At 35.0% G+C, this 14558-nt stretch overlaps 2 protein-coding genes across 3 annotated transcripts; one reads left to right on the top strand and one right to left on the bottom strand.

Moving 5' to 3' along the window:
* Nucleotides 1-2836: 2836 nt before the first annotated feature.
* Nucleotides 2837-5406, top strand: LOC119071191 (pickpocket protein 28-like). The gene is made up of 8 exons (XM_037175965.1): nucleotides 2837-3021; nucleotides 3223-3322; nucleotides 3386-3477; nucleotides 3539-3793; nucleotides 3856-4113; nucleotides 4173-4520; nucleotides 4588-4953; nucleotides 5016-5406. Exons 1-8 carry the CDS (start codon nucleotides 2999-3001, stop codon nucleotides 5296-5298), a joined length of 1725 nt encoding a protein of 574 aa, XP_037031860.1. The 5' UTR covers nucleotides 2837-2998; the 3' UTR covers nucleotides 5299-5406.
* A 1445-nt stretch (nucleotides 5407-6851) lies between these two features.
* LOC119071294 lies at nucleotides 6852-8963 on the bottom strand. Of its 2 annotated transcripts, XM_037176167.1 has the most exons (6): nucleotides 8807-8960; nucleotides 8690-8743; nucleotides 8090-8175; nucleotides 7882-8020; nucleotides 7781-7817; nucleotides 6852-7539 (listed from the first exon to the last, which is right to left on the bottom strand). In XM_037176167.1, exons 1-6 carry the CDS (start codon nucleotides 8865-8867, stop codon nucleotides 7146-7148), a joined length of 771 nt encoding a protein of 256 aa, XP_037032062.1. In that variant the 5' UTR covers nucleotides 8868-8960; the 3' UTR covers nucleotides 6852-7145. The 2 variants fall into 2 exon arrangements, with proteins under 2 accessions (XP_037032062.1, XP_037032063.1); XM_037176168.1 differs by lacking the exon at nucleotides 8690-8743 and having other exon boundaries at nucleotides 8807-8963.
* Nucleotides 8964-14558: the final 5595 nt, after the last annotated feature.

Here is a 14558-nt window from a genome sequence, read left to right as displayed (position 1 = left end):
CGTGAAAACAAACTAAAAAATGCGTTTGGAGTCGATTCAAATACTCGCTTTATTTATTTTAAAATTATGCCAATTATGCAATTGGCATAATTTTAAAATAAATAAAGCGAGTATTTGAATCGACTCCAAACGCATTTTTTAGTTTGTTTTCACGTAAAAGTAAAATTACACATTGACAGATCCGTTGTAGTGATTCAGCAGTGTCAGAAGTCGGTAGCGTTCAGCAAAATGGTAAGATTGCTTACTTACTTAGGATAGCACTACAATCTCCTATTGGTTTAAGCCTCCTCCAGCAATCTTCTCAAATCGGACCTGTTCTGGGCCAACGTTCTCCAGTTGCTCACTCTTAGTACCGTTCTCCAGTCGCTCACTGTTATTCAGATCAGACTCCATTGCATCTTTCCATCTCGCTCTCGGATGATGATGATGATGATGATGATAGGGATAAAGATCAGACTCAATTGCATCTTTCCGTCTCGTTCTCGGTCTTGCTGGTCGGCGACTACCATCGGGATTTATATTTAGCAGTTTCAGTGGTACACGTTCCTCATGCATTCTTTGTACATGACCGAGCCATCTTAATCGCGAGGGGTGACGCACTTCCATTTAATCCATTTAATCCATTAAATCCATTAAATCCATTTAATCCATTTAATCCAAAAAAAATTTTTTAGTTTTACCGAAATAATTAGGCTACCGACCTCGTTTAAGTACTCGTGAGGTATAGGAAATTTTTTTTTGTGAAAAATGGTATTAAATTTATTTAATCCATTTAATCCATTTAATCCATTTAATCCACTTTACACCAAAAACTCCTAAAAGTGGATTTTTTCGCTTTTTAACATTGTAGTATGAGTTGTAGTACGTGGTTCGATCAAAATCAACAATTTTTAAGACTTTTACAGTATTTGGTAAAATGAACTTTTTTCCTATTTAATCCATTTAATCCAATTTTTATTCCATTTAATCCATTAAATCCATTTAATCCATTTAATCCATTTAATCCATTTAATACCATTTAATCCATTTAATCCATTTAATCTAGAAGTGAGTTACCCCTCGGTTAATCGATTGATTTTGATGAATTTGACGATATCGGGCTTCTTGCAAAGCTGATACAGCTCATGGTTGTTTTTTTTTTCTGCAATTGCCATTCACATTTACACCTCCAAAAACTGATCGAAGAATTCTCCTTTCAAAAATCAAAAGTGTCTGTTCGTCACTTCGTGACATGCACCAAGCTTCTGATCCATATGCTACAACTGGTCGAATCAGCGATCTGTACAATTCGCACTTAAGGTTGCGGTTGAGTGTTTTTGACCGGATGAGTTTTTGAAGACTGTAGCAACTCATGTTACCAAGTGTTACCCTTCTACGTATTTCCTCTCCGATCCTATTATCACTATTGACCAGCGACCCAAGGTAAATGAAGCTGTTGACAGTCTCGAAGTGTTTTCCATTCACCTCCAGCGTGTGGTCTGCCATCAGACAATGAAGTTGTCATATATTTGGTTTTTCTCTCACTGACCTTTAGACCGAACTCAGTACCCTTATTTTTAATTTTCGTGAAATTCTCTTTAACGTACAGGTCATCAGCATATCCAAACAACTGGCTGAACTTTCTGAAGACGTCGCTCTCTCTTTTATCTCCTTCTCAAGAACAATGTTGAAGAATAGAGCTGCGATGGACTGCCTTGTCTAAGTTCTTCCAAGGCTTCAAAGGTGTCAGATAAGATGATGATAAGATGCAGTAGATAAAATACGAATTAAAACAACTTTCGAGTTTCAAAATAATATATGCAATTTCCATGTTCTCCAAAGAGATTTTTTTCAAATTTGTATCTTACACTCACGGAATTTTGTAAACTGACACATTTTCTGTTTTGTGGTTTTTTGTGAATTTTGCATGTATTTTTATACGTAGAAATCAAAAACTCAAGTAAAACACAGAAACAGAAAACGTGTCGGTTTTCAAAATTCCGAGCGTGTAGCAAAAACCATCCATTCAATGTGAGAAATCAATAGGCATCAGTTTGAAATGATTTGATGTGATTTTTCATATTTCTCCATATTCAACAATTATCCAATCAAACGAACTTTTCAAATGTATACTAATTTTATCATTTCGCAGACTCCAAGTCATAAACATAATATTTACTGACACAATACAATGCAACATATGATATGCATTATTTCGCTGATAAGAATGTTGTTACCCACAAAGTTCCTGGCAGGTTTACGGAACTGTTACACACCATTTGTTACACAACTGTTACACAACATCTATGTAGAAAATTGATATAATTGAATAACATCAGTTTTTCTATAACATCTACAAAACTGACTGCTAGTGCTGGTTTAAAATTTTTTTCTGCAAATGTCTGATGTTGTTTGAGGAATGCGTGTCCAGAAGAAAATATGAGTCCCAATTAAATATGCTTCTACTTTCAGCCTTGCTTCTGCGAGTCTGCGAGCGGTAGAATTTCGCCTGATTATTTAGAAGCAGGTGCGTACACTCACCTCAAAATAGTTAGGAATAAGTTCATGTAGTTGGTTGTTTTTCTTAAATTCCTATAGTCTTATTTCCCACAACATCTTTCGCACGTACACTCTAGTAACGCATGTAAGCAATAAACTTGAGTATAAAGAGAATCTTACTAACACGTGCAACGTGTGGGACTAAGAAAAACCGAGAGTCACATGAATATTGCCACAACTCTGCTAGCAGTGCTATGATATTGCTGAATATTTTGAGGTGAGTCGTGGGTGTATCTCAGGGAAAAAAAGGTTTTGATTGGTCGGTAGTGGAACAATTCTATTTATTTGAGTGAAATGTTTAATATGCTGTTGGTTGATTGATTTAATTACCGTACTTACATGAAAACGCTCCAAAAACACAACTCAATCGATCGAAAACCATACAATTCGTTAGTCAGAATTACTTATTGAGTCTTTTTTTGGGTAGTGTTTTTCGCAAATCCGTGGATGAATAGTGAAAATGTTTAAGTTATTTCGTAGCAGGTCAGTAAATAATTCGCAATTACAACGACTTGATCCTGACAATAATCACAAATATTTACTTTTTCAATTTTGTTAATGTTCCGTCTACGGACGAACAAACGTCATCACGCAAAGAAATTGGTCTGATTCTTTTCTTTACTCTAAAAACTTTAGGATCTTCATCATGATCGATTTAATCAATTAGGCCATTTCATTTTCCAGGACGCTTTTGTTGGACATTCCTTCGATTAATTATGCCGAAGAATCGTCAGCTAAAAGTCATGAGAATACTTCAGAACCTTCAAAATACAAAGGCGGACAGGTGATTTTTCTTGCAACAAAAAATCGAAAATTTTTGGGTTAAATTCCACAATATTTGAATTAGGTGGCCTGTGAAGCATTCCAAGAGTATTGTTCGTACAGTACAATACACGGTACCAAATATTTAGGAGAGACTCAACGGCATTGGTTGGAAAAGTAAGAAATTTGTCAGAATAATTATTTCGCCCCAGACTAACATTTCATTGAACTTAATCAGAATATGGTGGATCGTAGCATTCTCTTGTGCTTTATTTGGCTGTGGAACGCTCATCTTTCAACTGTACATTAAATGGGAACAAAGTCCGGTCATCGTTAGCTTCTCCGAAAAAAGCACTCCAATTTATGAAATACCTTTCCCCTCTGTAACAATCTGCCCGGAAACGAAGGCTAAGAAGAATATGATAGACTTCACAGAAACCTATCATAAAATGCTTGCCGGAAGTCGTCCATCATATGGCATCAGTGATAAAGAGTTACATTTATTTTTGATTAGCTCGAAAGGTATCGCAGTAATTCTTGTTCTAACCATTTCAGACTTAAGTACATGGAGGCCGTATCCCAAGTATGTGACTCCCACTTAACTGATAAATTCAAAATCGGAGGAAATGTCACCGATAACAGTATTATAGAATTGTTAAAACGAATGGCGCCATCGTTTAAAGATACGATGATGTTATGCAAATTTCGGAACAAGCTGGAATACTGCGATGACTATTTTGAAGAGGTGTTGACAGATGAGGGTCTTTGTTTTACATTCAACATGATAAACTCGAAAGAACTATACCGAGAAGGGTTCGTATCTTCAATGCACCAACAATTTTTACATCTTTCCTTACTGTCCTTCACTGCAGAATCAGTAATGATTTCCTGCAACGCAACCGTAATGTGGCGTCTAGTTGGGATCTGACATCCGGCTACGATCAATCTGTCGCCAATGAACCACAAATTTATCCTTACCGAGTATTAGCGGCTGGGTCGAGAGGCGGGCTGTTTGTGTTATTGCGGTTGTACGAAGAAAATTTGGATTACATTTGTAAAGGACCCGTTCAAGGATTTAAAATATTATTGCATCCACCCGGCGAGTCGCCACAGCTTTCGCGACAATATTTTCGTGTACCTCTGCTTCAAGAGGTGTTAGTATCAGTCAAACCGAATATGATGCAAACTTCCGACGGGTTACGTAGATATAATCCGGACAGGTGCGTACTGTAACAGTGAGCATGCTTTGAATGGAAATTGTAATTAAAAGTGACGTCATATTTCCAGGAGGCAGTGCTTTTTCAATTCGGAAAGATATCTTCGGTTCTTCAAAGTCTACACACAGCACAACTGTGAATTGGAGTGTTTAGCCAATTACACTCTGAAAACATGCGGATGTGTCCGATTTTCTATGCCAAGAGATGACGATACGCCAATATGTGGATCGTCGAAAATCGCGTGCTATGATGCGGCTGAAGATGAATTACTGTATGAGCAATATATGCTAGGAATCGCCGTAAACACAGACTCTCAACATGAATGCAATTGCTTGCCGTCTTGCACGTCTATACGATATGATGCAGAAATATCGCAGGCGACATTTGATTGGAATCGCTTAAAAATCGCGTATAAGTCCACGGATGAACAGAATGGGTGAGAAATTTGTTTGGATTTCCTTTAACCAAATCTTTACCAGCCGAAAATGTTATTTACAGAATGCAACCGGCACGCCTCGCAATATTTTTCAGAGAGAATCAGTTCATCACATCGAAGCGCTCCGAATTGTATGGTCCAGTCGATTTTGTGGCGAACAGCGGGGGACTGCTCGGCTTATTCATGGGAATCTCTTTGCTGAGCATTGTCGAGATAATTTACCATTTTACGCTGAGGCTGTGTTGTAATTTAAGAAAACGCGGATCAAACAAATCCGCAACGAAAATCAGTTTAAGACTCTTGCCCGACAACTCTCTCGATGTTAGCGATGAGAAGAAAAACTAATGGAAAGGTAATTTTGTTATTTTGTCTTTGTCTTTGTTAAGCATGAAATTGTATCAATTTGTCGTTAAGTTCGAAGTTAGAAGAGATTATAGTGAGATTGTTACTTAACTGAATGGTGTTTGAAGACTTATTTCGTGGTGGGTATATTCATACAGATTGTTTGACTCTGCATTGTTTGAGAACTGATGTGTTGGGAGGGTATGGTCTCATTTAAGTGTGTAATATTTACGTCACTTGATGAAAGTTGAAGTCATAGATCTCATGGTCACTCGTAGCACTTTTGCTTAAAAAATAGGTGGTATCAACGTACTTCAAGCATGAGGAGTACTGAAACTTGACAGTGTGCCACACAACTGTTAAACACCATTTCATGCAAAAATGTACTCTGTGTCAACTATGATTACTATGAAGTGCGTTGGCGGTATTCATTAGTGACGCCTGTTTTTTTCCTATCGTTTCAAGTAACTTCACTCCCTTGCCCTCATTTTTCCTATAGCTTATAACATTAGAGTCATATTTTTGCTTAATCTCCACCATCAACGCACTTCAAGCATGAGCGTTACTCTAAATAGAATACTGAAACTTGACAGTGTGACATATAACTGTAAAAAACCATTTCATACAAAATAGTACTCTACTTGGCAGCTGTCGATCATGATTTATTTTGCTTGAAGTGCGATGTCCCGTGCCAAAAAGACGACGTCTTTATTGAATGATGTCATAACATAGTTGGTCTTAGCATAAAAATTGCAGGAACAAAACTTCATCCAATAGGAATGATTCTAAAACAGTTCCAAACAACTTGCATTTAAATTCTGTAAATTCTGTATTCCGTTGCCGTAGTTTCTCCCATGACATCCATAATTTTTCGACCAATTTTCGACAGAAATGTTTACCTTGTTCGTATAACGATTGTTCGATTCTTCTTTTCGGTCAATTCTATCTACAGATTTCTCTTCAACGTTGTGCCTCTTTCCGCAATTAAATTTGCAGCTTTGGAGAAACGAGCTTTTCTGCTTAAAAATTTATGTAAACTATTTCTAGCAACTATTTTCGTTATATTTACTCACATTTTCACTTAAAATTTTCCGTCGAATCGTTGGTTGAGTTATATCTCTCGAGCATTCAATTCGTAAGAGCTCTTGTCTTATGATACAAAATCTATTACTTCATAAGTTTACACCACTTTATTCAGACTTATCGCTTATTTTTTGTCGTCACTGTCGATGACAGAGAACTTCCTGTTCAATAAGAAACTTCTAACTGCTAGAATATTATGAAAATGGACATGTGACTCCATTTTCTCAAATAGTAACTCTTTTCTCTCATGATGCAATTGTACACTACTGTTTCCCTGGCTGCTAGGAATCTCAGTACGGCGTGATTCGAAATTATACATTTTGTACAGATAAAATGTCCTTTTGGGAATCATTGTGAATCCTGTCGGCAACACTTCACCGTTTCAACCATAGCGGAAATTCAGAATGTGCTCGATGCGTTGTTGCTACTTCTGGCATACACACATACATACATCCTTAAACCTGTACCACCCATTTCCTATAACCAATAGTTCGTCATTTATTTTCTCAATTAACAGGTAATTCTCAAAAATTAGTTAATTTTTTATAATGAATCAACATCAGTAAAAACAACATTAAACACACGCCAAGGTCAATCGATTCATTAAACAAGTTGCGAACGTTCAAGAGATGATCACATCAAATTTACATTCAAACAACGAAAAACAAAACAAAAAATCCAAAGATAAATCTGAATTACTCGCACACGTTAGCCGTGTTTTTTGTTGTTGATTAAACATTCATACGAACGGAATAAAAAAAAAAGTTCTAAAACTTCCCGGTTTTATGTGAAGTTATTTGCACTTGTCCATTCGGATAAACGATACCTGAGGTTTCTGAATGCACACCATTATTATTCGATTGGGTGAACACAACATTACCATTCGGCGATGGATGCGAAACGCTCGAAGTTTGGGAAACGAAAGTATTCCCGTTATTATAATTGACACCTCCTGAACTCGGTGTATTTATTCGATTCGGAAAAACGCCACCAGTCTGCGTTTGAGACGATGTGAAAATAGGTGCATTATATCCGTTTCCGGCAAATGTTCCTGTATGTATTTGAGATGATGAATATTGTGGTTGATTATTGTTGATTGGAAATTGACCATCATCATAATAGTCATCATCATCATCGCCATTGAAACGATTATTGATCGATCTAGAATGTTAGATGGAAGAAAAAGAAGGGAAATGGATGGTGTTTCTACAGTACGAATTTATTTATCTATTTCCTTTGTTAGATTACAACATTTTACAGTGAAATCCATGCAAACTATTCCATTGAAATGATAATTCTTTTTGATAATCAAAACGATTATTGGTTAGCAAATTAGGTGGTAATTTTTGAGTCGCATATATTTCTCAAGGTGAACGAATATACTCAGTACTATTTTGCTTACCCAAAGACGGCAGGGTAGTAACCTTGAGACGAGGAGCCTAGCGAAAAGTATCAGAAACGTAAGTCGTTGCATAGGTCAAATAAGAAATGGAATTTAAATACCTCCAGGTGAAACAATCGATGAACTAGATTGGTGGAAAGAAATCGGACCACCATTTGAGCTAACACTGCTACTTGACGATGAAGAACTCGATGAAAATTGAGCCGATCGTCTGCGTCTTAAACTACGCAGCAATAATTCCTGTTCATTATATAGGGAAAAAATAATGAGCAAAACAAACAAAACACAACACAGCCAATAAAAACTTACATGCGATGGTGAAATCTTGGACAGTTCAGATTGATGGCCATCAGCGTGGATAACATAATAACCTTTAGGTACATAATAGCCTGATTCTGTGAAAATAAATAATTATTTAGTCGATTTGATTGCATGATTTGCAACGTTTTGCCGTACAGAGAGAGTGTGTTCACCTCTCCGTTCCATACGCACATTCTTGATCATCTTTGCATGCCACATTAATAGTTCTACATTTAAATGAATTATTACTGCAATTATGGCTCGTTTTATGAATAGTTCTTAAATGTTCGCAATTAAAGAGATAAATTTAGACGGAATGCGATCGAGTGAAAAGGGTTTGTTTAACGAACAAAAGCCTGAGGACCATAAAATCTTAGTTTTGCAGTTTCATTTAATTATAGACGAGGAAGCCTTTTAGCTAGTATTTGACACAAAATCTTTTACTTCATTAGTTTAAACATACATTTTGCTATTAACATATGCTTTTGTTTATCATCGTTGTCGATAACAGATGAGTAATCTGATCGGATAATTGGAAGTAGATTTGTTTTTAGTGATAAACAAAAACGTTTGGTCAGAACCGGTTTGGAATGAACTTAATTAACATACGCATGTGTTTGATGGTACTGAGCATCGTCATTGTTATTTTCGTAGTGTTTTTCACTATAATTTTAGAACATCGAATCGGATCAAATCAACGTTAGTGCACTATAGACATATTCTCACCTGATGCATTCACTAAAACTACTGCAAAACAGATCAAAGCAATTAGACTTAAATGATTCATTTTTAACCCAAAAGAAATATTTCCTCCGTCGATATATTGAAGATGGTTCTTATTTGCTATTTCACTTACAACTAAAGGCAGAATAAAGAATAAACGAAGAACATCACCTCTGAAATTATAAGAAATATCCCCCACCTCTATTACGAATCATACATTCTTAAGTTTTTACCTTGTGCATTCATTGTGAGATTCATTGACTCAATCGTTGGCTTTACTGTTGTTTTTTTTATATACAATGTCATGGTGAGGTGAAATGGAAAGATCTTCTTGCAAAATAGAGATTTAGCAACTTACATCATCGATTATTGTCGTATAATTCTTTCCTGGTAGAAACACGTTTCGGAACTTGTGTGATGATGTAAGTCTTTCTAAATACATTTTTGGAAAAAAAATCAACCTTCCTGGTATTAGATATAATTGTCAATTCGCTTAACCTCTTTAACGAAATTGTAAGCAACAAAAAATGAAATAAAAAAACTTTTTAGAGAAATCTGCAGCAATGTTACATACGGCTTATAGATAACGATGACAAAAATAACGACAAGCTCTGAGTAATGTTGTTCATTATAGTGAAATGAATGTTAAAATTTGAAGTACAAGATTTGAAACCAATCGATTAAAAATAATTTGATCTATGGAAGTAACAGACCCGATAGTAATACTGGTCATATGCTTGCCGTATGTAACAGGTTAATGGAAAGCTGTTATCGGCTATACAACGACTATAATAAGCGGTGAGCTCTAGTTCACATTTGGTCCTAAAATTTTGCATCAAACACAAGACAATGCTTCAAACATAAGGCGTCAGATTTGATGATTCCATCGCAATGATCTTGTCTCTTTTGGAAGGTTAATTAAATTCGCGACAATGAAAGTGTTTAGAAACCAATAACCAATTGTCGTGTAACCTTTTACAGACTATATCGTCTATTATCGACAACAACAAACAATGAGTTCTACCTAACTGTGCATATGATTTCCGTATGGTGAAAGTGTATAATATTTCCTACAGGTAGAGAAAGGATGGACTCTATACATCGTAAACCGAATCTTCTACCTATCTAAAATTAAGGTCAGGATGTTTAAGAAATTTACAAGTTGAAAACTTACAGTCGAAGTCAGTGAAATTTAGGCATGAATTTGCTTCAGCCGGTTTTCAGCTCATCCACTCATACAAACAAAACTGCTCATGCGTCTTTATGCAGTTTTAGCTCCACCACGCACGTGTGATTATGTTATGTTAATTAAAGTGGTATGAGCAGACGTATGAGTGGAGAGGAAGCAAATGCATGCCTAAATTTCAGTGACGTCGACTGTAAGTTTTTTTTACAAAATAATTTAAACCGACTGTCTACCTTGAATGTCTTGTTAATTCTTTTAACAAGGAGCGTTCGACCATCAGCGGAAAAAACGATAAAATTTCGTCGATTATGGGTAAGACTTCCGCTAAAGTCGCTCCAACAATCTGCAGTGAAACTTATCCAAGGATGTTTTTCCATAGTATGGTACTACTGAGACTAGGCTATCTTACCATGCATACCATGTCATGGACTTGTGTCACTGCAAGTCCCGAGTCCCTGGGGAAAATCACCTATTTTTTCACCTAAAATCATTGATATCACCAACAGGTCAACATGGACCTGGTAGTGTGTATACTCAAAATGCGCGTCTCTTCAAGGCTAGCTAAAAAAGTTTTTTCTTTAAATTGTTTAACTCGACAAATCACAAGAAAATGATTTTGAGGCTCTTTTGGCAGACCCTTACTTCATACTTCATGACCTCGATCGTCTGCAACAAATTAAATTTCACTCGCAACAGTTCAGCCAATCGAATGAGCTATAACTCAATAATATCCGTGACCTCTTGTCCCAAAATGTCTGATTTTGTTCGATGTTTTGGCGATATCACTCTTAAGGGCTACCTAAAATATAAAATAAGGGCTATCTTAAGTCGCTAATAAAGTTATTTGTCCATGTTAAAGCACAACTTGTTTGGTGAGACTCTAGGCTAACTCAGCCATACAAATTTAGAGCGAAAAAAAATTGACCTAGGTTACAAACAAAGAAAAATTCGTCTATCTCAAAATTCCCTCTACTAATATCAATTAAAAAATTTCAGGTGCCACACATATCAGGTATGGACATTTTCAAGCTCACCTGAAACACTCAACAAAATATCACTATCAAAAACCATAAGATCTGCAGTTTTATACCTAACGAGATTCAAGTAAAGATTATAGTAGAAATACGCGAGCGGAGCGAGCTAAATTTTTCTAAAAAAAATGTATCCAAACTGGTGCTGCAGACATAGTGGAACTTGGAACTTTTTGAGCAGAATATTTCTAGCACGCCGTTTTTTCCAGTGCCTCTATTTTTCAGCGCACTGTGCGCGGTATCGAATCCCATATATGTTAATCTGTCCCCTTTCAATCCCCTGGTTTTTAAAAATCCCACAAATCCCACCGACTCGAGGGCCCGAGATCTAAAAAAGGTGATCGAAAACAAAACTTAAATCTAACTAAATTCAAGTTGTTTACGTTTACAATAAGTTCACTAATGGGAGTGTATTCGATTTCTCAGTTGATATGATTCGCACTAAAAGCACGAATGGCTAGATCATGAGTCACGGTAGCCCTCAAGTGAGAAAAAGTTTTTTCAAAGGATCAGCTCAGATATAGTGGGACGGGCTTTCTGAGTCCTATGGGGTACAATCACTCCTAACAATACTCTACTGCCGTGAACGTTGCGGAGTGGTTTTCTTGTCATACGAAAATTTCATGAAAAAACCATGGTCGGGAACATTTATTGCTGATTTTCAGAACTCTCTTCGACTATGGATGGTGGTTTCTTGTAAAACGATTACACCTTTATCGATAGAGATCTCAGCTCGGCTCGGTTAGAGTTAGAAACGCAAATGGTCGATCCTTACATTTTTTGAAAATGTCAGCTCAAGATGAAGGTCCAGCCAGAACATTACATGATCTAAAATAAACTCAGGACTAATGTTTTTTCAAGAAATTACTTTTATTAATTTTTTAAAGTTTCTTTAACTTCTTGAGTGTTTCTTCATTTCTTCTGCATTTTCAGTTCAATGTTAGTATCAAATATCAATCATTCTAAGCTTCTCCCGGCTTCATTTTAAAAAATTTCCTTGAAATCCTCTGAGTCTTTTCAAAGTTTTCTTTAATAATTTAGGAATTTTTTCAGAAATTAAGGAAATTTGTAGTGAAAATCAACCGTAAAGTCTAATTTCAATTTCATTGAAAAACTCAAACTCCACTTTTGAGCCGAACATTTTTTTCGATACGGTTAAAGGGGCCCTTCTGACAGACAAAAGGTGTCATTCTGACGGGATTCGTGGATTAGTACAAATGATGTCATCGGGTTTAGCGTTGATTAAAGTGTTTGGTAGCCAAAAACAAACTCGATGATTTTTTTTCTTTGTTTTTGTTTTTGACGAAATATTCGTCAAAAATAAAAATTTCCTTTATTTACACGTTTTAATATTGGTTTTGCCTGGGTTATAACATAATAAATAAGAAATCATTCCATGTTTGTACTAAAATCGACTTAGAATTAAGTAATAGTTAATGATTATAATTTCAATTTGCTTTTTATTTTTATTTTATTTTATTTTTTTTCATTTCTTTTGCTGCACTTTTTGTTATTGTTGATTAAGTTGATTAAGTGGATTGGATTTGATGCGAAAAAATGCTCTCTAGACTCAATGTACAAGTTTAGCAAAATGTTTTTTATTTTTATTTTTCTCCACAGCGTGTCTTAATAACATAAATTTAATTTTCTTTTTTAAAAAACAACTATGAGTATATATGCGATGATTATAGTTGATGTTAAAACAAAAAAAAACTTTTCAAAAATAATAATTCAAATAAAACTTAAATTGACGATGCTTTTCCTCTGTTTTCTCTTATCCTTATTTAATTTAATTTAATTAATTAAGAATATTGTTCGTTCTAATTTTTACACAAAAATTAATTCGATAAAAATTGTTTTGTTTGATTGGAAACACAACACACGAAATTGAAGGTGTTGTTACGATAATAAAAGTAATTAAGTTTTATGCATAAAAATATGATAACAGAACGAAATCGAACCTTATACCAGACGGCTATGCCACTTGTTATCGACATCGGTGAGAAAAACAAACAATGAGCTCTGATTGATGTATCTTATGTTTGTTTAAACAAATGAAATGAAAGATTTTGTATCAAAATGTTCAAAATGGCTTGATAAAATTAAACTATTGACATGGTTTCCGTATGTGAAAGGTCACCAGAGATAAGATGATTTAATAGTATTTTACATAAGTAGGGATGAGAAAATGAAAAGAAGAGTTTGTGTGTGAATTTTGATGATTCGAGGCTTAGCCGAGGTCAATAAACACATGAAAACGAGACTTTTCACTTTTATCCCGAGTTATGTAATGGATTTTACATGCTGAGGGCATCGAAAGTAATGTGGAAAGTACGGTTTTCGGAGCATGTAAAATATGTTTCAGTTAAACACGACGATCATCCGGCTAAAGTGGAAATTGGAGAATTCACTGTATTGTTATTGGCTAGTAACAGAATTTCGAACACAGAACCATTTCTTTAAATAAAATCTAGAATCGTGAACCCGCAACGATTCAAAGTTATACAAAAATCTTTTCGATGAAACTGGAATAATTACGTGGAAGGTTCATAGATTTTGAAGAGGTCAAAATTGGTAAAAGTCTTTCGTGTTTTACGCAAAGAAATTTCAAATTTTATGCGTCGAGATATCGCTGATGGTAAGACTCATTCAAATCATTCATAGGATGAATTAGATTATAAAATGAAAGTCAAAAGTTTGATATCGTGATAGGAATTACTTAAAAAAAAGATTGTCAAATGCACAGGGTCTCGTATAATATTGTCAAATAGAACAATTTTACGTGGTTAATTAACTGGGACTAAAATTTCAATGACCCGATTAGAAAGTTCAGAATGTTTGTGTGAGTTTTGGAAAAGGATTTACAAATTTGAACTTTTTTCGTTGCACGAGTCGTAACCCATTTTTTTCCAATTTTAAATAAATTTGTGACAAAATTTTGTATTGAACGAAATTTTTAGTTTGATTTTTTTTAGGGAATACCAAACGGTTCGGTCATACGAAAAATAGGTCTACAACTCTGGCAATGATGAAACAAAATTGAAAAATTAAAGGGAAAAAAAATCCGAATAAAACTTCTCGTCGAACGCCATTAATTATGGGTCAAAAATGCTATAATGTAATGAACTGGTTATAGTCGGGTTAGTCTTTTCATTTCAAATTAGTTACACATTTTCGGTAAAATAAAAGTCTCTGAAACTATTACTTCAATTCGTGATGAACAAAAAAAATTAATTAGCATCAATGAATCGGGACGGAATGCAAATTGTTGGGAAAAGTTTTTTTTTTGATCTGCAAATTGATGAATTCATTGAAAAAATTGTTGAGGGACAAAAATAAAAACTAAAATTTTACACTTGCGAAACAATTATAAAATTATACTCGCAGACATCCACGGTCACTTAATTAAACCTTAAATTACTAGAGCTTTTTTATTCTTTGTTTCAAGTTTTTATTTTAATTTTTTTTTTGCACCAAAATATTAATTTTTTTGCGTCGGCATTTTTATACAATTTTGAAATTCGATGCTAAGTAGTAG

The sequence above is a fragment of the Bradysia coprophila genome, assembly GCF_014529535.1.
Source record: "Bradysia coprophila strain Holo2 chromosome IV unlocalized genomic scaffold, BU_Bcop_v1 contig_144, whole genome shotgun sequence".
Lineage (NCBI taxonomy): Eukaryota > Metazoa > Arthropoda > Insecta > Diptera > Sciaridae > Bradysia > Bradysia coprophila.
This window is presented reverse-complemented; position numbering and strand designations above follow the sequence as displayed.